This window comes from Pithys albifrons, chromosome 5, assembly GCF_047495875.1.
Source record: "Pithys albifrons albifrons isolate INPA30051 chromosome 5, PitAlb_v1, whole genome shotgun sequence".
NCBI classification, from domain to species: domain Eukaryota; kingdom Metazoa; phylum Chordata; class Aves; order Passeriformes; family Thamnophilidae; genus Pithys; species Pithys albifrons.
The window spans coordinates 249,559-274,301 of record NC_092462.1 but is presented as its reverse complement, the minus strand read 5'-3'; the positions used below and the strand labels follow the sequence as shown (position 1 = coordinate 274,301).

The 24,743-nt window shown below is 54.6% G+C and overlaps 1 protein-coding gene across 7 annotated transcripts in view; it reads left to right on the top strand.

Annotated features, from left to right (window-relative positions):
- PRDM8 (PR/SET domain 8) overlaps window positions 1-24,165 on the top strand; it is a 28,485-nt gene extending 4,320 nt beyond the window's left edge. For 2 of the 7 annotated variants that reach the window (XM_071555281.1, XM_071555282.1), the window contains exons 3-10: window positions 7,718-7,851; window positions 10,100-10,170; window positions 12,998-13,299; window positions 13,655-13,992; window positions 15,261-15,413; window positions 21,266-21,486; window positions 21,713-21,944; window positions 22,119-24,165. In XM_071555281.1, coding sequence (XP_071411382.1) covers window positions 21,268-21,486; window positions 21,713-21,944; window positions 22,119-23,500 — 1,833 coding nt within the window. In that variant the 5' untranslated portion in view covers window positions 7,718-7,851; window positions 10,100-10,170; window positions 12,998-13,299; ... (1 more) ...; window positions 15,261-15,413; window positions 21,266-21,267 and the 3' untranslated portion in view covers window positions 23,501-24,165. Of the gene's footprint in view, window positions 1-7,717; window positions 7,852-10,099; window positions 10,171-12,997; window positions 13,300-13,654; window positions 13,993-14,761; window positions 14,926-15,260; window positions 15,414-19,094; window positions 19,158-19,764; window positions 19,902-20,781; window positions 20,814-21,265; window positions 21,487-21,712; window positions 21,945-22,118 lie in introns of those variants that run through there. The other 5 variants (XM_071555284.1, XM_071555285.1, XM_071555279.1 and 2 more) reach the window with 5 other exon arrangements.
- Window positions 24,166-24,743: the final 578 nt, after the last annotated feature.

Here is a 24,743-nt window from a genome sequence, read left to right as displayed (position 1 = left end):
AAATAACAAGGACAGCATTAAGTAACACAGGAGAAGAGGAGGCTCAGAGGTGACCTCAGCACTGTCTAGAACTCCCTGAAGGGAAGTTCTGGCCAGGTGAGGGTTGGTCTCTTCTCCCAGGCACTCAGCAATAGGACAAGGGGACACAATGGGCTCAAGCTCTGCCAGGGGAAATTGAAGTTGGAGATCAGAAAAAAATTCTTTGCAGAGAGAGTGCTCAGGCATTGGAATGGGCTGCCCAGAGAGGGGGTGGATTCACCCTCCCTGGAGGTTTTTAACCTGAGATTGGCCGTGGCACTGAGTGCCATGATCTGGTAAAGGGACTGGAGTTGGACCAAGGGTTGGACTTGATGATCTCGGAGGTCTTTTCCAACCCAATTGATTCTATGATTCTAGGAGCTCTTGTGTCCCTGTGGTGTTGCATGCATCATCCAGATGGAAAGTATCTGTCTAGACAAATCTGGGAATTATGCAAGCTCAGAATTCCTGAGTAACCTTCCTTTCTAACATCATGAAACATTTTCAGTACCCACTGAAAATACACATGAAAACACACGGAGGAAAAAACCTTAACTCTCTGAAAACTAGGAAACCTGAGGACTAGAAATATGTTGGAAGAGGGAAGGTGTAAATGTGTGAGTAATGTTCCTGTTGTGGTGCAGTGGCCCACGGGCTGCCCTGAGGAGCTGGGGATGATCCCTGGTACTCACTCCTGTCTCAGCAGAGGTGGACCAGGCTCTGTTATCCTTTGGTGTGATTCTCTGATGCCCTGGATGGGGCACAGAGCTGCTTGTTTCCACAGTGCTCAGATGAGCAGAAGGAATGAAAACAAAGAGGGAAATATGGGCTGCCCTGGTGCAAACCACCACAGAATAAAAATAAACCCCTCCTGGCCCAGGAGAGCAAAAAAGGCAGAACAGAAAACATGGAAGTGCTGCTCTGGCATGGGAGGTGCAACTGGCTCAGAGGAGCACCCAGGGCTCACCAGGGTGGGAGCTCAGTGCAACTCTGGAGCTGTGGTGACCCTTTTTGGTCTTGTCAGGAAACAGAGGAGCCCAGAGGAGACAGATGAAAGGAGTAGGCAGGATTTCTCCCTGCAGACCAGTGCATCCCCAAAAAGGGCTGGCATGTTTCTGAGGACTATATGGAGAAAAATAATTTTTAAAATAACGCAGGTCATGATTCCACAGCCACCCAGTTTGGGACAGAGTTTTCATTAACTCCAGAGGAACAGTATCAAAGCCTCCTGTGGTGCATCCAAATAGAAACATCACTTGTGCTCAGTTTAGGGTCACACTGGGTGAAAAGAGGCAAATATTTATCCGCTCAGCCTGATGCCTTTGTCACTGCAGGAGAGAGAGAGAGAGAACATTGTGCTGTGAAGCCAGTTGTGTCCTCCCAGGACTAGAAGAGAATAAGGAAAGAGCAACTGGAAGGATGAATGATAAAACAACTGTTTGTACTACTGTTAGGGGCAATTAGGTCAATGTTTATGCAGGGCCAGTGGACTGCAGCAGGACAGTGCGCCCAAGCCGCTGTTGGATCAGCAGCCCAAAAAGCAGATGTGCCAATTTCCTGTCCTTGATGATGATGGGCCCTAATTACGCCAGAGCTGTGGCAATGTCCTTTCTTGTCTATGACCTCTAATTTGGTTTCATGAAGTCATCTGTGCCAGGTTCTTCCAGCGTGCAAGGTTGGGTGAGGAAGAGTCACGGAGAGCCGTGTGCCCCACAGCAGCAGCAGCAGCAATGCCCACGCAGCTGGCCTGTCCTTTGACCCAACAGAATTCAACTGTGAGCCTAACAAAAGTCCCTGGGATTTGGGTCTGTTCCTTGTCTTGCTTTACCTCTGGCAGGTTATCATGCCTGTTTGTGAGGAGGTGTGGGCTGGAGGGGACATTCCAGGAGGAATGTGGATGCTCTGTAGAGACCAGCTTGTTTGTTTATTTGGGGAGAAATTTTGGATGTGGGATAAAAACACACTCCTCTATGTTTTTTCACCAGGAAGATTTCTTTGCTGCTATTGCTACTGGTGCTTCTTCCAGCAAATTTTCACTGTTTCTTTCTGTGGTTTTTGCCACTTTATTTGTAATTTTCTTCCCCTTTTTTCCTCCTTTTCTTTTCCTACCTACAATTTGAGGAGTTTCCCAGTTGAGCATTTATTTTAGTAATTAGGTTTTTTGTGCAGGTTCTGCTTTCCTTAGGTGGAGATCACTGCTCTAGGTTGCTTCTGGGTGCACCTGCCGCTGCCAACAGCTGTTTGTTGTTCCCTGATGGTGGGTCTCTGATATTAAGGGCTGTACCTGGAGGTTCCCCTCTTTTTTTTCCTGGGGATCAGCTGGGTGATATGCTGCTGGTGGGAGAGGGTTGTGCCTGGAGCTGGGCACACAGAGCAGGGAGAGGTAGAAATACTGCTCCTGGGATGTGAGGGATGTGCAAAGGGAGCAGGAGGAAGATGTGGGACTGGGATCTGTCCTAGAGGAGCTTTGTGGAGGAAAGAGCTGAAGGAGGGGTTGGGACTGTGTAGCACAAGGAGGGGCAGGTGAGGAAATAGCAGACCTTTGGTGGAGCTTGTGTTATGATGTGCCTGCAGCTAAGAGTCAGGACACAGGAGAGCAGAGCTGGCTGGAAGTGGTGCTGCCATGAGAGGAGATGGAGGCTCCAGAGTGGGGCTGGGTAGCAGCTTGTGGTACCAGGAAGTTGGGGAAGGATTCTTCCTCTGCTTTTTGGTAGCAAGTGAGGAAAGGAGCACTGTGGAGTGAGACTGCAGGTTCTCGGCATGCAGGTCAGGGTGGTGGGGGCAGGAGAGCCCTCAGGGTGGGTCAGACAGCTCAGAGGTCCCTGTGGCACAGCCAGCATGGGGAGAGCAGAGCCTCCAAGTGTCCCTGCTGGTCCAGGATGCCCTGTGGGCACTGAGGGGAATGGATATGGGATCTCTGGGGAAGGGCTTTCCCTCCCTGGGTTCAGAGCTCCAAAGGGACAGGGTGACGGGCTGGCTGCGTGCCTGAGGCTGGGAGGGGCAGCAGCAGGATGTAGAACAACTTTGTCACTACAAAGCCAGAGCTGAGTACTGAGCAGGGCAGCCCAGTTGACTCTCATGAGAGGTTTTAAGACCTGACCAGTCAGAGGCCTAAGCTTTGGTTTGGGTTTGGTGTTGTCCATGCTTTGAGCAGGAAGTAGGACCATCAGAGGTACTTTCCAGTCTAACTCGGGTGTTTTCCTTCTTGCCTGCACCTCTTCCACTCAGCTACAGTCCTGTGTTCCACTGCCTTGTGCAATGTCAGATTGCTGAAGACTCGTACACCAACCTGCCAATTCCAGCTAGACCTTCTGGAGGATGTGCTCTGTGAAACACCACATATAGGAGGTAGGTTGGGATTTTATTGCGGTCAGCCCCTGTCTGTGCTGCTGTCAGACTGCAGGGCAGGAAGGGTGCCTATGGGAGTGTTTGCTGGCTGAGTCAGGACCCTGCCTGGTTATTTACCAACTGAGCTGCACCAGTTACACAGTGTACGTCAGCCTTACTTGCCCTGTTCGTGTGAGCTGCTCCCCCAGCTGCCTGGATGACAAGTGCCTCTGTACATCAGTGTGACTGTGCTGGCCCTCAGACAGGAGGGAGGTAGCTGGGATGTATCTTATCTGACTGGTGTTTACATCTGCCTCACTCTGAATTACCTTTTCCTCAATTTCTCCACACTTAAGAAGTTTAGCTTGTACTATATCGTGAGCTGTACTCGTGTCCTGTTGTCTGTCATCCAAAATATTATCTTTTTCTCTTCCTGTGTCTGGGAAGGTAGGATGGCTGGAGGTGGAGCAGTGTTGTCTGGATTGCAGGCTCGTTTTCCAGCAGTGGTTGTTGGCAGAACAGAGAATGCAGTAATTTCTAAAGGTGGAAGGGTCATGTCCCTTTGCCCAGGGATGGGCAGGTGAAAAGTGGCTTGGTAAGGGCTTTGTGTTTTCATGTAGAAGGTGGCATACTTGGCCTTGCTTTGGGGCAACAGGCATGGTTGACATACAGTAATAGTCACAGGAAAAGAGCTGAGGTACTAAACTGTCATCCCCACACAGCAGTATTTTAGTGTTTATGTTGAATTCTTGTGGTCTCTGTAAAAGAGCTTTATAAAGGAAACATTTTGTTTAGCAAAGCTAAACCGGAAGCAAAATAGCACAAGTCACCTTTAGAAAAGCACATAGAACAGGGAAGGGGCTTCAGTCCCTGCTGAGGATGTGTGAATAAGATATGCTTTAATTTCCTGGCAAACTCATTTCCTGAGTCGGAGACAGTGGTGAGTCAGCGTGTGCTCACTTGGGCAACTCACCTGGTGGCACAGACAAGTGATAGTACACAAGGTCCTCAGCAGCTCCCTGCCAGCCCTGTGCTGTCCCACCTGTACAGCTGCTCTGAGCTGGAAGTGTGGCAACTGCTCACCAACACTGCCTGTCCTTATCTGCAGGAATAACCCCTATAAATCCTGTCCTATAAATGAAACCGTACTGATCTCAGCTCTCACGAGCTACGTCACAGCCCCTGGGTGAGTGGCAGGGAAAGGCACAGCTGAGTCACCAGCAGGGAGCCAGCACCTTGCTGCCTGCCCCAGGGGAAGCTGTACATGCAAACATCAGCCTTCTTTATCCCTGTCCTGAACCACAGAAATGATCCCTGAGAGTACAGTCTTACACCCTGTACATACTTTTTCGGGTGGGCAGTGACATTAATGCACAGTGTGACACTGAATGTGCATGTTAGAAAGATGGCAGTGAGAGCACTGAGTGGGGCTGCTGTTACTGCAGGAACGAACAGGAACATGGATCTGAGAGATCCAAGTCACCTACAGATTGCCAGCCAGGGTGGGCATCTGTTAACAGGGATCTATGACCACAGCTGTGGCACTGATTCTATATAGTCAAGGCAGCAAAACTTGCTGGTTAATATTCACTTTTCCAGTTTCGCTAAGTGTGCTTATCAGGGGAAAAAATGTGTGGAGGTGTGGAGCATAATGCTGCATTCTGGCAGCCTGGGGGAACTGAGTCTGTACCACATCCCAAGTGTCTGGGTAAATCACCCAAACTAGCCTTCACTTGTATCTGGAAAACAACATAAAAATCATGGGAAGTTTCTCTGGGGCCTTGACTTCGATTTTTTCCCCTGTTCTGCTTTACAGAAACATTTGATGTCTTTGCTGCTGTGTGGTAAGAGACAGTCCCCATCTTTGGGTGGAAGTTTTTTTGGGTGTGAGGTGTAGGAGGGCTCAAATCTCTGCTCATTTGTAGAGATCTTAGGCTTCCTCATATAAGACAGGTGACTAAAAACCACCAAAAGAACACTAAAAAAAAACCCAAACAAACCCCAAACAAAACGGAGTGGGGGAAAAAAAACAAACCAAAGAACAAACCAACCAAAAAAAAACTCCAAAAAACTCAAACCAGTTTCTCAGCTGTTGTGCTGAGGCAATTTTCATTCAGCATCTTATAGAAAGTGTTTCATGTCTTGCAGAATGAAAGTTACTGAATGTAGCTCATCAAGGCAGAATGCTGCAATATAATTTAGAAGCTCATTAGAGATCATAATCACAGTGACAGATGTTGGTGGGAAGTAGGAGCCGTCACAAAGAAAAATAGGGAGCTGTTTGTCACAAGGGTGTTAGTTACATCATTTGGGGACATTTTTTGAGGTATCTAAGGGGGCTGATTATTCCTTGAAGGTTTCTTAGCACATAAATCCCTTGGAAAATAAGAGGAAAGCACTCAAATATTGAAAGGACTTTTCAAGACTTTGCTTCTGACAGTCATATATTGAAATCGTGTCTACTAACCCATGTTGGAACAGTGCACGTGTTTCTCTTAGGTGAGGTTTCTGTGCCACAGCAGCTCGGTGGGATGCAGTGGGATGGCACAAGGTGGGAGAGCTGTGCCTGGGTAGGGAGCCATTGGAGCAGCTGGATTGTACATGTGGCTGGAGCAGGGGCTGGCTCCAAACAGCTGCCCAAAGGTGTTCCTTGCCCCGTTACCAGGGTAAGTGTGAGATCATCTGCAGAGACATGAGCTCTTCCTTTGTGCTACCCACTTCCTCTTGGTTGCATCATCAAGATTGAGACAGATTTTGCAGGAAACCCAACTGATCATGCACACAAGGAGTGGCTCAGAAGTGAGTACCAGAATGAGAGGCATGTTCAGCTCCCTGGGGGTGGAGCAGAGGTCTGTGGGAAGCCCTGGGTGGCAGGGCCAGATTGGGGGTGAGCCCCCATCACCGCTGCTCCTGGCTGCTCTCTGTGCCGTACAACTTGGGAGCACAGAGATGGAGAAAGGGCCTGGGGGCTGGGCCTGGGAAGTAGAGCTACAGGGCCTCAGTAGTGGAAGCAGGTTAACAAAGTCATCATTAGACTGTGCTGGCATGTGGGCTTGCTGGGGTGTGAAGTCAGCTGATGGAATTGCCATCATTGGAATTGCCCAATAACAGAAATTCCCTAGCAGAAAATGAGCTTTTGTTTCTGCAGTGCTGTTCTTCTGAGGTGTTCCATCTGCTTTACAAACACTATGTGACTGAGAACAGCAATGCTTCTGTGAGAACGGCATCTCTAGTGACAGCTTCCAGCTGTCTAGCAGTCAAGAGCAGCCAGGTGTCATGGAAAACCAGGGAGGGAATGATAACCATCCCAGCTACCAAGGGAGGGATGCTATTGCAAGATGGGAAGGGACCACCTAGTTGGATGTTTGGCAGCTGAATGTCCCTATGCAGGGACTGAAGATCTGAACGGGAAGGTGAGGTAAGGTCTTACAAGAGGATAAATCCAAATAGTTTCTTTAATTTCACCTTTGGAACATGGGCTAAACAATTTTGGGCAGTTGGTTCTGCTAATCTTTCAACTTCTCTGTTAGGAAAAGCTAGCAGGGCCTTCTGCAGAGGAGAGCCCAGCAGGAGCACTCTGGGGCTCAGTGTGGTCGTGCCCAGGTCTGGTGCAGCTGTCCCAGCTGTCGTGGCCCTGGCAGGGCAGGAGGGGTTGCTGTGTGCCACAGAATGCAGTCAGAGCCCGAGCTGGTACTGTGGCACAGATGATCTCCATAAACTGTGATGACATTAATCTAATGTATGCATTCCCCTACGAATGTGAATAGCAACAAATACAAATCCTATGCAAATCAGGGCCTTGTGCAGTATGTGCAAATGGCTGAACATCTGAGGACTCAAATATTATATCAGAAATTGTTCACAGACATGCCTGTTCCAAAATTTGCTGTTACATGGCCCTTCTGTGTTCCCATGGGAAGGCTCAGGTAAGGGAGAGATGTGCAGCTGCTCCCCTTGAGCTAAAAGAAGTTTGTGAGCCTAAGCTGGATCCCCTGCTGGATTCTTCCTTCTTCCCTAAGTCTGCAGCTCCTTTCAGATGCCTGGCTGCCTGGAAGGATTCACCCCAGCCTCTGTGCCCCCCCCCCTCCCTGGGGAGAAAGTGGACCTTAAGGGTTCCTCAGAAAAGGAAGTGGCACCCTCTGCCAACTGGCAAAAAACAAGCACTGACATGGGCTGCAGGAGAGAAATTAGTCTCTCCTTCCACAGGAGCACATTTTGGGAATCCCTCTCCCAGTCCTTGCCTGGGTCTGCCAGCTGTGCTCACTGCAGCCCAGGTGTCCAAAAGGGTTTGGGTGTGTAAATGCCCCAAAGGGGCAGGGAAGCTCCTTGAGATGGTGCCTCTCAGGTGAGAAATCTTTGCCTTTCTCCACAGAAAGAGGAGAGAAGAAGAGAGCAGCTGAGAACTTTACCCAAGGCAGCAGGAAAGGAAGGACAGAGTCAAGTTACTGCCCCTCTGCCCCCACCCAGCACCACTGGAAATTCAATTTGCAACAGGAAAAGAAAAAGGTAGGAATATGTGTTAAGTGTGGGAGAGTCCTACGTGTAAAAACAGAATGTAAAGATAGTCCATGGTTTTTGAGCTTTTTTTTTTAAGTTGATGGGGCAAGGTCAGGGGCCTAGGAGGTTTTCACAGTGGAGCTGGATCTTGTTAAACAAGAGGGTGATGGATGCAGGAGTGTTCATAGAAACATCCCAAGAGGAACAGGGGGAGAAGAACTCAGCAGCTCATGTACAGGCAGCCAGAGGTGATGCTCCAGGTGGAGGGACCAGGGTGCAGAGATGTGGACCTCAAGGAGAAACAGGTAGTAGGAGAGGTGTAAAGACGTGTTTTTATAAATATAGAACTGCTCAGGTTGTTCTTCCCTCCTGAAGCCACTGTTGCTGTGCAATCAAGGGAGGGGATTTAGGAGAGGAGCGAGCCTGTTGAGTGTGTTACATCTCTCATGAGCACTGCTCTCCCTTAACAGGCCAGTTTTCTCTGCTGATCTGGAGCTCACAGATGTGATGAGCAATGCAGGAGTACAGTGGTATCCCTTCCAGCTTTCCCCTGCCTACCCTCTCAGTGCCCTCAGCTGCTCCAACAGTTCTAGGTGAGGAAGCTTTCTGCCCACTTTTGTGCTGAGAGAAAACAGTCTCTTTTCTCTTAGGCAGTGGCAAGTTCTGTAGGATGACATCACGTGTACTCGTAGCCCAAGCCAGCAACTACTCCATATATAGCCCTCCTTAATGAAAACCCCCAACCTCTGCCAGCAGGTTAAGAGTTAGGGCCAGCAACCCCTGGTGTGTCAATAAATCTTCATCCTTAGCATATTAAATCCCCAGCCTGCTCGTTCAAGAGGGATTCACAAGAGGTAATACAAGCCTGACCTTTGCTCTGCCATAAACGCCGGTGCACATGAACCAGCTCAATCAACAGGCTCTTTTTTTGGCTCTCTTCCCTCAGGGTAGTTTTTCTTAGCCTGTAGCTGCAGGATCAGTGCAATGTCCTGTCAGCACAGTGCAAGGCACTTGGCTTTCCCTGTCCCCTCCTTTTTCAGCCCTTCAGGTGGTTTTCCCAGGTGTGTCTCCAGCTTTTTGACTCTGTTGGACTGTATTTCCCTCTCCGCCTGATTTATCTTTCAAAATACTCTGCTGTAGTGTTAATTTTTACTGCAGTAAGAGAAAAACATGGCTTCTTTTTGATAGCCAGATTGTATGTTTGTTCTTTTATTTTTGGCTTCTTAGGAGCTTTTTGCCACTTTTCACTTTCTAATTGTCTCTTTTTCCAATCCTGACATTTACAATCAAAGCCAGCATTTCTTACAGCAACTTGTTATCACCTGCTGGCTAGAACAGAGTAGGGAGAAACCACGCTGGCTGAAGGACCTGTGAAAGTAGGAAAACATAAAGGCTTATTTTAAGGTTTTATTTTGTGAAATAGAATAGAAAAAACCCAAGTGTTTAGGGTGAAAGACCTGACTGCATGTAGAGCTCTGGCTTAAGATTTTTAACAGAGTTTTTTCCTGTAGCTTCAGAGGAGCCAAGTAGGAGCCTGGTTCCTATTGCAGGTGGGAAAACCTACCAAAAAGGAGGTGCTGGGGCACCCAGATGGTTTGCAGCTCACGGTATTGCAGTGGGGACTGGCAGGGGACAGGAGGTAACGAGCACGTCTGATGTGCATGCGCAGGAAGTTGGGCAGAGGCTGTGCTGGGCCCAAGACCCCAGTAAGGGAGGTTGTGCTTGCTGAAATGGGATGCTGCAGTGCAGGACTGGCAAAGAAAAGAGCAGCAGTCCTTGATCTCGTGGGAAAAAGGCATCTGTGTGTCTTGAATAATGCTGTCACTTCTGGACACAGATGATTTTTTTCAGGACCTTGTAGGGTGACAGTATTTTTCCAGGAAGATGTTCAGGGAGTCATGGGTTTGTTGCTGGTTTTAACAGCGTAAATTACAAAAGGAATAGACTAAAAATCAAGTGTTGCTCCGGGGCGTTGCTATTTGTCCCCTCCTCCTGATGTTTGCCTGGTCCTCTGGTATCACTGAGAGCCATGGGGTGCTAAGCACTGGCCCTGGTGAGGTACAACAGTCTCACTTCCAAGATGGGAGCGAGCTGCAGTGACTCCCAAATAGGTTTGATCACTCCCAGAATTTCAGTCTTCATGTACACTGATCAACTGAAAGACAGAGGCAGTGGTGGCGACAGGGAATGTTAAATGTTTGTTGTGAATGGTGAGGTCGAATGTTAAGGAGTAACATTTTGAAATCCTTCCTCTCAGCAAGATCCGGGGTGGAGATGACAGGCTCTCTGCAGATGAGAGGAGCACCTGGAGTGGCGCTGCCAGAAATGGTTAGTGGCATTGGGTGTTGATTCCTGTTTGCATGCCGGTGCTGGCTCTGGAAGGAGGGCTCCTGCCTGAAGCCTTTAGTGATGTACAAGTGCTACATGTAGGCTCTGTGCACTGCTCTCACACTTGGGCCTCTCCAGGGAAAGCCCCCAGCCCCAGACCATATCCGTTGTCCCGGCCGCTGGCAGAGCCCTGTCTCACTGGGACCCATATGAGTCCAGGTTAGAGTTTGGCAGCTGCTGTCGACCTCGGACCACGTGGCTGACATCAACTGTTTCCTCCGCAGCTATTGTTTCCTAGAGCCTGTTCCTAAAAGCCTTGTCAGCCTGGTTGCTTTGCATTAGCCTGTGAGTGGGGCCAACCCACCCGTGTTCCCCAGGAGGTTATTCCTGGCTGAGCAGGCTTCAGTCTGCACAACTGGTCTGGTTAAATGCACTTCCCTTCCTTGCTTTCATTCCACTATTGGAACGGGCACTCTCAAGCTGCTGAGATATGGTCTGTCTTTGTTCTGATGCAAGATCTTTTTGTAGGTACAAAATCACCCCAAAAGTGTATCCTTGAAAATAAACCAAATGCCTTTTCTGAATTGCAATTTAAATTGATTTTGATGGAGAGGATGGTGGAGGTGCATACAGAAGAAAAAAAAATCTTTTAAAATGAGAACTGAAGCAAATATAGTTTAGTAGTATGCTCGTTACAGAATGAACAGCATATTGTATGTGCTGTGTTAGAGGTATGTTATGAATAACAAAAGCACTGGAGCATTTACATATTTGTTTTCAGAAATCCTGGCAGTTGGATTTCACCATTCTGTGCCTCTTTGCCAGAATCACTAAACAGTGGTACATATGGCTTCTGAAGTACCATATGCCGTGGAAAACGTTAGCTGATGCCTATACTGATGCGACACGCTATAGTCTTTATTTAGATTTTTTTGCAGTTTTGAACAAAGAATATTAGATCATGCAAAACATTGTGCAAGCAGCATGGAGTAGTACATAGAAGAAAGCATAATGCATTGCGTCCAGAGAAAAGCCAGCTAGGAAAAGGGGAAGAGAGGGTGGTGTTGGGAATTAGAATGTGCACGTGCCAAGAAATGCATGAAAGGATGGGACATGGCTTTGTGCAGCTGAGGCAGGAGGTTTTCCAGTGCTTGAAGCAAAGAGTCAAGAGCCAGAGCTCTGTGGCTGTGCAGGTTTTGAATGAACTCCCAGTTCCAAGAGACACTCCCCGTTCCAAAAAGTACTGAGGTTTAAATATAAGTACATGCTTGAAATCTGAAGAGAGCAAAGGAAACACGTGCAGGAGAACTTTCCTACAAAACCCTCCTCACAGGACCAGCAGTAACTCTGCTCTCTCCTACATCGTCTGAAAATAGTGACAATTAACACAATGAGTCATGTGAGAAACACCTTGAAAACAAAATGAAATAAAGTTCCCACACAGTGACCACAAAGCCCACCCTTGAATTAAAAACTTTAATTCAGGCTTTTGTGTTGACAGGAGTTTTTAAAGCACATTTTTCTGCTCCTTCTGCCAGTCCTCACCATTATTGCCCTCACTTTGCTGCTGTCAGTGTCAGTGCCAAACCCTGAAGGAGCCTGGTGCCGGGGCTGTCAGGAGCAGCCTATGGAGAAGGTGGCCCTGGGGGGAAGGAGAGTAGAGAGGTGTTTGCCACTTCCGTGTCTCCCCTTCAGAGCAGCACCTTGTTCTCCCCTTTCCCCTCTTTTCTGGCTTCTCTGTGGGCAGACCCCTGCCCTGTGAACACTTAATAGGCTTAACTTTAAGCACCAGAGTAGATTCAATGGGATTACTCACCTATTTAAGGTGTAATGTTTTGAGAGAGGGGAGAAGCATCACATCTTTGCCTCTTGATTTGGTTCCTACTCTTAAAGCCACACAGTTCCAGTGTCTGAGGATGGAAGGTTGTGACTTCTTAACAGTCTCTGCCAAGAGCGTGTTGGTTGTGTGTGGTACAGCGAGTGTCAAACCCTAAAAAGTAGGAAATTGGGGAAATACCTTATAATTTGCAGACATTAGTTGATTGAGGCCAACCAACTGCCAAGAACAGAGACAAACTTGGTGCAGAAACAGAAGGTGTATAAGGCTGAGCCCGGAATGCAGCCAGAGCAGAATGACTTCCTGGGGAGGTGGGAGCAGGAGGAAAGGGCTCACAGCTGAGCTGTGCCGCAGATGGCCAGGCAGGGGATGTTGGGAGAACCATCGCCTGTGGGAAGATTGTCCCATCAGCTTTGGGCAGAGCACGTGTGGTGCTGGAGATGGGCATCGCCACAGAACAGCGTGCCAGCCTGGGGGGGCGCACGTGGCTGCGGGGCTCATGGGGGCTTCCCAAGGTACATGTGCATGGGGATTTATTGGGACGGGTAATTGGAGAGACCAGTGCTGGGGAAAAGCCTGTAATTCCCTGCCTGCCTGACAGAAGCGGGAAAGGCACTGTGAACTGCCGGTGGTCTTTCACAGCATGAGCAAAAGTAGTGGAAGATTTCAGACACTGAGGCTGTCACAGGAATTATCTGTGAGGCAGAGACTGTGTGCATGTGTAGGTAGCATCTCACACATTTTACGAACCACACTTAAGTGAATGGATGTAAACAGAAATAGAAGTCGGAGTGGAAGCAGGGGGAAGGCAGGGCTGAGGAGAGCTTTCACCGAGCACTTCTCTGAGGTTGCTTCCCAGGTTCACTTGAAACCAAATAGTGGCTCAAATTTAAACCTCATTAGGTGGTTGTAAATTTATTAAAGTAATAAGAGAGGAAGATTAACATCTTCACATCCAACTAATCTCAAGGTGTTTTAATTCCTTTGTAGGAACAGGGACTTTCACAGGGCCTCTGAGCAGAGAAAAACGGAGCCTCTCTTCCCAGAGATTGATGTTTGTAGCAGCGCTAAGCAGGTGTTCCTTTCCTCCACCTCTGGCTACCACATCACTTACAGGAGAGTGCAGTGAGTGCCCCACCTGCCCTGGGGGTGCAGCTGCCCCTCTGGGCTGCAAACCAAGCTGTCAGGACCAGCACTGAGCCCACTACATCAAGAGCAGGGCGGCTGTCCAGGCTACAGCAGGTAGACCCCCAGAGGGGAAGGACAGCTGAGCCATGCCGGCCATCAAGTAGGTCAGTGCAGCTCCTTCCCCTGGCCTGGGCAGCTTTCCCAGCTGCCCTGGCATGAGTCTCCCCAGGCTGGTCTGTGTGTCCTTCACATGGGCACAAGGAGGCCATTTGCTGCATTAGCCTCGTTACCTTTCCTGTCCAAAAAGCATCCCCTGCTGTCTGCCCTGTGGTTTGGAAAGGGGCTCATGCCTTCCCCTCCCTAACCTGGGCTCACCAGCACAGCTCTCGTGTGCTGCAATTATTTAATGACACTTCACAACTTCATCTCCTCTCCTGCTACATCTGCTTGTTGCTCCCATGTGCAGCCCTGTTCACATCCCAAACATCTAAATGCAGTTTCCTCTGTTTCTCCTGCCAGCATGGAAAGAAGCCATCCCTGAAGCAGGATTGCTTTTGAGCTGGCAGCGGATGAGTGACTGGCATTGGGCAGCACTGCTGAGGCTCTGGCAGGCCGTTTAGCAGAGAACCTTGGCTAATGAATGTCATCCACACCTAGCAGATGTGCCACTGCCTGCCATGCCAGATTTTTGGCATAATACAGGGCTGCTGGACATGACGGTGCTTGGGGAAAGCCATGGAGTGACTTGTACCTTCAACGCAGCCTTCAGACCCACTCGTGTTCTGCAAGAGAAACCAAACCTGCAGGAGAGAGAAAAGTGCATCTGTGTCTGTCGCTCCTCGCCCCTGGTTTTATTGGTGCGTAAATAATATTTGTGTTGCTCTCCCTCCCTTGCCAGGAGTACTTCCATGAAAAACTCACCACCCTTTTTCTTTTGTCCCCTGTGCTTCCGGTCCCGACTCCTGCTGGTCTCTCCGACCTCCCACGGTGCCTGAGGATAGGGGACCGAGGAAGGGGGGCTCAATGCCCCCCGGGAAGCGGGATGGCTGCGGGCAGGTGCCTGGCACCTGCACCTCGCTGTCGGCAGCATCCCGGACTTCGTCTTTCCTCTCCTGCCCTCCATCGGAGGGAAGCAGCATACGCCGGGCAGAGCGTGGGGACAGGGGGACAAGGGCCCTCCGAGCACCCCGAACGCCTCTGAGCTCCCGGGGCTCCCCCTCATCCCGCCCAGCGGGGGAGCGGGCACGGGGCCGCCTCGTAATCCCGGAGAGCGGCAGCAGTGCGGGCGGCCGCTAATCCCGGCCCGCCGCCGCTAATCCCGCCCGGTCTCCGTGGGTCCATGTCCGTGTCCCCGCGGGCTGGGGGCGATGTCCATGCTCCAGGCCATGCGGTGGGCTCGCCGATGGAACACCCGACTCTCAGGGGACCAGCTAACTCGGTCATTAACCCGCTAATTGCCCGGCGGGCGGTAGAGCGGGAAGGGCTGGGGGCCGCGCTCCGATGGGTGCCGCCCGCCCGGGGCTCTTGCACCCGTTGGTCCATCACCTCTCGCCGCCCCCTCCCCGCGTCCCTTTTGGGTGACACCGTTGCTGTTTTGTTTCTGTACGCCCAAGAGCGTCGCGGACAGGGGAGCGGTGAGTTCCCCGCGCCGGAGGAGCGGCCGCCCCAAACGCCCTCTGAGGGGCAGCCCGGGGGCCCGGAGAGCCTGTGGGGTGTGTCCTTCATAACGGCGAGTTCCCGGAGAGCGTCGGGGGGTCGTTCCCTCCTAGCCGGCTGGAAAACAAGTTCAGGTGGCGTGGCCGGGCCGGGTTGCGGTCGGGGGTGTTGGGGGGTCGGTCCCGGGGATATCGTACCCCGACCAGGGATGCTTCGGCTCCGCTGGCTGCATGAGCTCGGGCGCCGGTGCACCGCATAACGCAGGTCGTTTTGCCGCTTTCCCTGTTTTTTTCCTCGGCCTCTTTATCTTTCAATTTTAAAGCAATTAAAGGTCTGTACGAAGCTGCGAGCATCCCTCCCTGCGGGGCCCTCTGATGCCCGCTGTATTGCCCTTTAGATGCCTCTTCCTTTTTTTGTTTTACAATTGTTGTATCAATATAATGCTTCCTTTCTTCCTCTGTCTCTATAGATACAGATATACAAGGCAAACCAAAGGTTTCGGCTGCTATTCAGTGCCTCCTCATTTGTCCCGGAGCCCTAACAGTGGTGCCCTTTCTCTTCTGGCTGCTTTTCCCTGCTTCTGGAGCAGCAGTTATGGGAGAAGCAGATGGCTACTGATTGGGTGAGCTTTGTGGCTTTAATACTGAATACTTTATGGAAAAGGACTTTATCATGCTTGGTTGGTCAGAGGAACAACGGGATGAGATTTATGACTAGAGAAAATAAATCTTTTTAAGTTTCAGGCTCCTTCACACACCCCACGTCAAGTTGCTGTAGCAGAGTCGGATCTGAAATCCTCAGCATCTTTCTCTTTTCCCTCCCCCCGGCCCCGTCTGTCTGTCCTTTCACTGCTCTCCCCACCCCCTCTGCGCCAGGGTTTAGCAAACGTCTGCAAACTTTAGGGACTATCACTCACTGGAGCATCCGAGGCCTTTACAGCCCCCAGGCAGTGCAGGAAAACGCCATTCCCAGATGAGGATCATCCACCTGATGGCTGGATCAGCCTGGGCAGCGAGCTCCTGCCAAGGCTTGTCCATGTTTACCTCTGATAGTGGCCACCCAGGGTCCGGTGGGGAGTTGTGAGTGACATCCTCGTGACCCGACAGCATGGACAAACATCCAGGCCACCGCCCTTTGCCGAGCTCAGGCCTCCTGAGGGAGAGGGAACCCAGCACTGCCTGACCCCACTGCACCCCATGTTGGGCAGTTCTGGGCCGGGGACTGTGGGACTGTCCCCAGGGATCAGCGCTCTGCATCGTCCCCCAGCTGCAGCGTGTCCCACAGCAGCCCGTGGTTCCTGCCTGGCCTCATGCCATGGCACGGCCAAGGGCCATGCGGCAGGGTGGGCTCTGCCCCAGCACGGGGTGCTGGTGGCGACACATGGGGACAGAAAGGCCCAAGGGTGTACAGGAGGCAGAAGCAGATTTCAGTCCTACAGGGCTTCCCCCTTTCCATTTCTCTGCCTTTCTTGTCCCTTGTAGCCTATCACGTCCTCTGTCACGCTGTTAAACACTTGAAGAAAGGTGAAGCTAGGTGAAAGCTTTCCAGGTTTTAAACCTTCGTGCTGCTGTCAGTCCAAGTAAGGAGGAGAAGCAGAAAACTAGTGCTGAGAAAATCATTTTCAGATAGAGAGTCAGCAGTGATATAGGGCTATACATGTACCATTTAACCAGCCCACCTGTATTATATTTGATGGTCTGGACCATAAAAAATTATTTAAAAACTATTAAAAAATTTCTGTGACTCTTCTGTGAATATACAAATTAATATTACTCAATAGACTCTGCACATGCTTGGAAGGAAGTATAGGAGTAGTTTGAGTTTCATCAGGGTGGAAGAAACAGCCAGGGTGCCTCAGCTGTCTCTGAATCATGAGAAAGCAGATGGGGAAGGTCTGACAGGTCTTACTGGGCCTTCTGGGGAGCAGGAGCATTTGCTCCTTGGGGTAAGCCATAGCTGAAGCTGGTGTCTGGCCCTTTTCTAGGGATTTGGCATTTTGTGGCATTGCAGTGACTTGATCTGGGAGTCCCGGGCACTGCATCCATGAGGTGTGGTGGTAGGGACACATCCAGCTTGTTGTGGGGCTGAGGATTCCCAGCGGGATCCCTTTGCTACTTGACAGGATTGCTGGTGGGAGAAGCCCTGCTGCTCTGTATGCCATGTACAGGTCTGCAGTGTGGTGGTGATGCTTCTGGCACCCCAGCACACAGGGCTTCCCCAGGAAAGCCGCCATCCATGAGCCTGGTGACATGCAGAAAGGATGGTTTGTCATTCAGCTGTGGCCCTGATTTATTTCCACTAGAGAGGCCTGTCTGTCTCCAGGGAAGGGAACTGTTCTGTCTGTATTTCTCCAGGCACCTGGAAAGCTTGTGGCTCTGCATTCGGTTTCGAGGGGCTTTTCCATTCCACCTGGTGTGCTCTGCCTGGGACCACAGCTGGCTCTGCCTCTGGCAGCAGCAGGCAGAGAGGGCAGAAAGGCAGCTTTGGGCATCCCTTCATGCCTTCTCCTTATGGTCCCCTGCCACCGTGGGAGCGAGTGTGACTGGGCTTGTGCACTTCTGGGAACTACTGTATTCTCTCAGGGATTTTATTTTATGGGGGACTTTACATCAGTCACCTGGGAGCTGACTCTCAGCTGTGTATGTGTCTCCTCACACGAATAACCACACATCTGTAGGCCTGGTGCCTGTCACAATTCAGGAACCATTTCCCAAGGGATGCAGTAGTGTTTCTGACCACAGGCTGAGCAGCCTCATTGGCCCCCTTCACCTCACCTGCCTGGGAGAAGTCCAGAGAGGAAAGAGAAGACTGACACCCTTGAGGGGCAGGTACTCTGTCCCTTGCTGCTGTCCCCACGGTAACTCACAGTGGGCAGAAGAGGGTTATCACAATAATCAGTGATAATGGTGTCCAGGGATCCCCACTCCACCGGCCCGTTGGCCCCTGCAGCCACCTGAGCCCCCCTTCAGGGTCCCAGCCAGGGAGCAGCAGACCCTGGGCTGCACCCCTGGCGCTGGATGCTGCGTGTCCATGGGAATTGGGTTCTCCAGTCTGCCCGTTTCTGAGCCCAAGTCCCGATCCTGCCCGGCTGCACCCGGGGTCTTCCCTTGCCGGGGAACCGCTTCTGTCGTGCCGGTGCCATCGCCAGCGACTCGGCGGGGCCGGGACTGCGCTTTTGAGGGGCTGGGAGCGGCGGGAGGCTGAGGGCTCCTGCGGTCTGTGGGAGGCGGCCGGAGCTCCTCAGCCCGGGGCAACCTGGGCTCTTCGCGGGAGGTTTTCTGGAAGAATAAACGGATAGAAAATGCATGGAAGTACAGAGATAGGAGCGGGCGGTGGCGGGCAGCTATCGTACGGCCGCGCAAGGTGACACTGCACCCGCTGGCACCGCTGCTGGGGCTGGATCGGGCCCGACGCACCTGGGCCGTGTCCCCAAAAATCCCTGTGAGGCCGGGGGAGCGCCGCCGGCACCGGGCTTTGTGGAGCGTCGGTGTTTGCGCTGGGCGCTCACGGCCGGAGCACCTGCAGCAGAAACTCCAAGGGAAGGCTCGCCTCCATCCCGGTGCTGTGCCATTCTGGGGGGGCCAGGGACGCCGTGCCCTGGGATCCAAATTTTGGATGGCATCCGAGGCTGATTAAAAAGCTCAGAAATACCGCCGCGGTCCTTCCGAGTCCCGGGGAATTTCGGTAGGTGAGATTATGCTGAAGCGATTTTGAGATCGTTTATATGCCGTGGTATCCCTTAAAATTCTCGGGAATAAAAATAACGTGTAGGTTTTCTTTCCCCCACTACTAATGACAGTCATTCGGACAATTTGTATCTCACAGCGAGAGCTGCATCCTTCAAAAAAAAAAAAAAAAAAAAAAGAAAAGAAGGGGGTAAAAACCCAGGAATTGGAAACCCACACACACACATTTCAAGCAGAAATTGAGATTTAGATTTTTAGATTCCCATATTTTTAATGTTATGACAATCTCCGTTTTAGGAGACACTGCGTTTTGTCGAATTAATAAGATTAATGTTGAAAGCATATTATATGCAGCCTTTAATCCTAATGCAAGGAAAACCATAATTATGGGGAGGATGAGTGAATTTGAAAGCCAAACATCAGCCCACTCTCTGATTGCAAACCCCGCTCCGTTTGCCCCTGGAAAACGCTTTGTCTCTCCTTTTGTTTGGTTTAAAGAAAGGCTTTAAATTCTAATTTTTTTAATCTGTTTTGTGCCTGAAATGACGGCGAAAAGGGAGGGACCAGTAAACACTTTTCGGTGCGGTGAGCCCGTTATTTCGGCACAGAGAATCTGCAGATGCTTCTGCTCCCCGAATCGGCGCGCTGTCGGTGAATGCGGGAGCCACGCGTGTGCGAAGGTGCGAGCCCGCGGCCGCTCCCGCGCCCCGTGAACGGCGAAGAATGGTCAGGGGACTCCGGCCGCGTGTCCTCCATCTCGCTGCGGCGGGGTCCGGCTGCGGCGGGGAGCGTGGGGTATTCTCTGCCGCTGCTCCGCACGCCGGGCCTCCGTCGGGCGCCGGCAGTGCGGGAGGGCCGCCCCGCAGACCGGGGCACAGGCATTCCGGCCGGGGAGGGTTTTTAGTGCGTGTCCGAGGTGCCCCTGCCCGGCAGGTGCGGGGGCAGCGCGGGCGGAGGCCGCCGGGATCCCGGCGCCGGGCGGAGCGGCCGTCGGGCTCCCCCGCTCCCCGCCCCACACCCCCGCCGGGCCGTAGCGGAGCGACGGCCCCAAACCCGCTCGCTGCCCCGGGACAGAGTCAGTGGGCGGCCGCGCCCCGTGTTTCCCATCACCTTCCCCGCAGGTGCCCGATGGCGCCGGGGCCAGGTAAGGGGCGGGCGGGCGGGTGGCGAGCGGGCAGCCCCGAAGGGGTTAACGGGAGGGACGTGGGCTGTCACGCGTCATTGGGCAGATTATGTGCAGCAAACAAAAAGTGTGTGTCTGCGTGCCAGCCCCTCACTGCACCGCGTCCGTCTGCACCGCGCGCCTCCCGCTCCGCCGCCTGCCCGGCCCGGCCCGGCATGGAGCGGCGCTGAGAGCCCGGGGCAGCCAGCCCGGAGCCGCCTTTGTGCCACTGTCGGGGCGAGGATTATCCCCACTGTCCCTGGTGAGTATTGGCGGAGGGGCCCCGCTGGCCCCCGCGCCTCACCGCCCCGGAGCGGGAACAATGCCGGGGATGGCCGTGCTGCCGGCGGCCCTGCCCGGGGTGCGGGGCCCTACCCGAGCTGCGGAGCCCGGCGGCGGAGCCTGCGGGAGCGGCCCCGGAGCCGCCCGGCCCGGACAAAGGGCGGCCGGGGGAGGCAGCGCCGCGGGGCCGGGGGCGGCCCGGGGAACCGGAGGGATGCGGCGCCGCGGGGAGCCGTACGAGATCCGCCGGCGCCGAGGGGAAAGTTCGGCGGGGGCCGCTCGGTGCCGGTGGTTTCGTTTGGAGAAATCATCCCTTCGGGGAAGGGATGCGCCGGGGAGCGGTGGAACGGGGAAGCGGTCAGAGCGTCCTCTCCGCGGGCCCCGTTCCCGGGTTGGGGCCGGGACTCTCCCGCCGCCCCTCCCGGGGGCGAAGTCCCCGGACCGGCGGGGATCCGGTCGTACCCCGAAATCGGGGGCCGTGTCCGGTGCGAGTGGCGGCGGCCGTCAGCAGGCGCACCGGGAGGAGCACCGGTCTTTTCCCGAGCCAGCCCCAAATGACGGATTTCGATGGCAGATGGGGCGGGGGAAGGTAGCCGTGCCATAATCGGGTCGGGAAGGGCGAGGGTACCGCAGCCGGGCACGATGCTCCCTCCCCGCTCGCGGCGCCGCCGGCCCCGCGCCCTGCCCGCTGTCCGCGCCCCGCCAGCTGCTAGCCGCCCGCATCCCTCCCCTCGTACGGCACGGCAGCCCGGGCTCACTCTGCACCATAAATAAGCGTGTCGAGGTAAAAATAATTACCTCTGCTTGCTGCTTTTAATTAAAGTCTCGGAGGGAAAGTGCTGGATTATGGTAATGAGGAGCCATACGTTCCCCTTGTCGCGCGGAGCGGGAGGTGAGCTGACACGCAATCGGCGACAATGACAAGCCACTGGAAACCACTCGGTTCTCCGGCGCGGCCCGCAGCCCGGCCCGGCTCTGGCGGTTACGGGAGACCGCCGCCGCTCGGTCCCCGGCGCCTGCCCCGGATAGGATCCGGCCGGTGGGACTCCCAGGTCGCTGCCCGGAGCCGGCTTCGCCGCGATCGTTGAAAAAATAAATCCTCGCGGCAGCGTCCCCGCACCTTGCCTCCGCCCGCAGCTTCTCGCCCGCTTTATTATTTTTGGGGGGTTTTAGACCGGAGGGACTGTCTCAATTTTTTTCTTTTTAATTTTTAGTGTTTTTTTCCCTTGATTTTTATTAAACAATTCTAGTTAATTATAATTTGTTTTCCGTCACATCCTGATGCACCGCTGAGCGGCACCCGCCGCGGTAACGGCCCTGCTGTTCCCCTCTCTCCGCCCGCAGGGATGGAGGACGCCGGCGTCCAGCGGGGAATATGGGACGGGGACGCCAAGACAGTCCAGCAGTGCTTGACTGATATTTTCACCAGCGTTTACACCACCTGCGACATCCCGGAAAATGCCATTTTCGGCCCCTGCGTCCTGAGCCACACGTCCCTCTACGACAGCATCGCTTTTATCGCCCTCAAGTCCACCGACAAGCGCACTGTCCCCTACATATTCCGGGTAAGAGCCGCTCGTCTCCGGCCTTAGCCCCTCGCCGCGTCGGCCGCTGCCCGAGCGCGTCCCCGCCGCGGAGCGCGGCTCTGCCGGGGTCCCCTCGCCGCCGGGAGGCTTGTCCCCGTGGGCAGCACCGTGCCGCCGCCGCTCCTGCTGCTGCCCGTCCCTGTCCCGTCGCTCGGTCGGTCGGTCGGTCAGGCTCTCGGTCCGGTGGATTAACGCGGGGTTTCAGGTGGACACGTCGGCGGCGAACGGCTCGTCGGAGGGGCTGATGTGGCTGCGGCTGGTGCAGTCGGCGCGGGAGCGCGAGGAGCAGAACCTAGAGGCCTACATCAAAAGCGGGCAGCTCTTCTACCGCTCTCTGCGCCGCATCGCGAAGGACGAGGAGCTGCTGGTGTGGTACGGGAAAGAGCTCACCGAGCTGCTGCTGCTCGGCCCGGCCCGGGCCCCTGCCCGCAATAACGGTGGGTGCCCCTCGCGGCCGCCCGCAGTCCCAGGCGGGAGGAGGGAGGGCGATTTCCGCCGCCGGGGGGATCGGGGGCGGCGGTCGGCTTCGGGAACCCCGCGCCCCTGTTCCCTAAGCTCTCCGGGGATACCCCACCAACGACCCCAGCTGACGGTGCTTCCTCCCGCCGCAGGCTCGCCGCCCTTCGCCTGCCCCGAGTGCAGCCAGCGCTTCCAGTTCGAGCTGCCCTTCGCCGCACACCTCCGGTTCCGCTGCCCCAAGAGGCTACACGGCCCCGACACCGGCCCCGCCGCCGAGGCCGCCGGCGGCAAAGACGGCCCCGGCAAGGAGCAGGAGCCCGGCAAGTTCGGCAAGCCCGGCGGGCCGCCTCACCACCCCTTTCCCGGTCCCGACGGCGGCCCCGCCGCCAGCACCAAGCCCTCCACGGACTTCCACAACCTGGCGCGCGAGCTGGAGAATTCTCGCGGCGGGCGCGGCGGGTCCCCGGGCCGGCCGGCGCCCCCCGAGGGCGGCCCTGAGGCGGCGGCTGGGAAGGCGAAGAGGCGGTTCCCGGAGGAGGAGGATCGCGGCCCCGGCGCGGCGCGGGGCCGCTTCCCGGCGGAGCGGCCGGGGCTGCCGGCGGCGCCCAAGGAGGAGCCGGGCTGCGCCCCGCAGCAGCAGTACCGCGCCCCCGGCTCCTACTGCGGGCTGGAGGAGGGCGGCCGCCTCTTCGCGCCGCCCAGCCCGGAGACCGGGGAGGCCAAGCGCAGCGCCTTCGTGGAGGTGAAGAAGGCGGCCCGCGGCCCCGAGCCCGACGGCGGCCCCGAGGAGGGCCCGGAGCGCGGCTCCCCGGGGGCGGGCGCCTCGGAGCCGGGGCTGTGCCCCCGCGGTGGAGCGGGGGGCCCGCTGGCCGCTCGCCTGGACGGCGGCAGCCCGGCGCGGGGCAGCGCCTTCAGCACGGTGCCACAGCTCGGGGCCGGCCCCGGCGGGCCCGGCGGCGGCGGGCCCGAGGAACGGAAAAGCGCCTTCTCGCAGCCCGCCCGCTCCTTCCCTCACGTCCCGCCGCTGGTGCTCGGCCCGAAGCTGGGCGGGCTGGGCGAGCCCTGCCCCGACGGCGCGGCCGCCCCCGCCCGCCTGTACACGGCCGAGGCGTTGGCCGCCAAGCTGCCGGGCGGCGGGGACGCGGCGGGTGGCGGCGGCGGCGGCGGCGGGGGGCTGCCCAAGCAGAGCCCCTTCCTCTACACCACGGCCTTCTGGCCCAAGAGCTCGGCGGCGGCGGCGGTGGCGGCGGCGGCGGCGGGGCCGCTGCAGCTGCAGCTGCCGTCGGCGCTGACGCTGCTGCCGCCGTCGTTCACCTCGCTGTGCCTGCCGGCCCAGAACTGGTGCGCCAAGTGCAACGCGTCTTTCCGCATGACCTCGGACCTGGTCTACCACATGCGCTCCCACCACAAGAAGGAATACGCGCTGGAGCCCCTCGTCAAGCGTCGCCGCGAGGAGAAGCTCAAGTGCCCCATCTGCAATGAGTCCTTCCGCGAGCGCCACCACCTCTCCCGCCACATGACCTCCCACAACTAGCGGGGACCCCCCTGGCTCCGGGCACTCGCCCGGGACCTCCGCCCGGGACCTCCGCCCGGGACCTCCCGCGCCGCCGGCCGCTCCCGCCCTTCCCCTTCGATGCACGCGTTTCCACTGTCCGGGGAGGGGCGGGAAGGGCAGGGAGAGCGGAGGAAGAGAAGAATAAGAAAAGAAAAAGAAGCTAAAAAATAAAAAGAAAAAGGAAAAGGAAAAGCACCGCGAAAAAGAGAAAAAATCAAATGACTTTAAGAATACATTTTTTAAAATGTCATATATTGCAACATATTGATGCATTTGTCATACGTTTCTACTTAAATTATTAAGCACTTATGGTTTAGATGTAATAATAATTCTATGTCAGGGTAAATTTTTATTTTCGATATGAAGTTAAGGGTGGGGGGAGCGCAGCGGGGCCGGCGGGCGGCGGGCCGGGGTCCTGCATGCACCGGGCGCTCCCTCCGCCCGGCCCTGCCGCCCATGCCCCTTCCCTTCGAGTGTCACTGGTGCCCGTGGAATGGAGTCTCGGTAGTTCAGTGTTACCTTCCCTTTCCCGTCTGGGTTTGTTTTTTTTTTTTTTTTTTCCTCGCCCCTCTGGAAAAGATTTATTAAACTTTATAGTTTATCCGGGTATGTTGGATGCTTTGACAATAAATAACTTTATTTTCTTCAAAGCCCCTGAATGTTAATCGATGCACGGGGGATGGAGGGAAGGGTAGTACTGGGGAGGGGGACGGCCCTGCGGCTGCGGGGTGGAAACTGGGCCCACGGCCGGGGTGGGCTGCTGGGAAGAGCAGAGACCCCAGACCTCACTGCCTCTACTCTCTGCCTCTCCGTGCTCGCCTGCCTTCCTTCGGCCCCTCCGACATCCATCCCTCCTTTCCTTGTGCATATTTGGTTTTGCCTGGTATTTTATCCACCCTTTATTTCTCTCTTTCACCCTCTGCTTCCCTTCCTTTCCTCTTCCCTTGCTGGTTTTGGTTTTGTTTAATTTCTTACTTTTTGCTTGTCTTTCTTTTTCTTTTTGATTTTCTGTCTTTCTGTGTTTTTGTCTCATTCTCTCTTCCTTTTTCCCCCCTTTCCTCTCCTATTTTCTTCTTTTTTCCTTTTCCTTCCCAGCCTCACTCAGGTCCCCTATTCGCAACACACTACCCACCTCACCCCTGCCAGGAGCATTTATTGCCCCCCAAACTTTCCAGGGCTGTGGGTGGCCCCTGGCTTGCAGGGCGGGCAGAGCCTGGGGTGT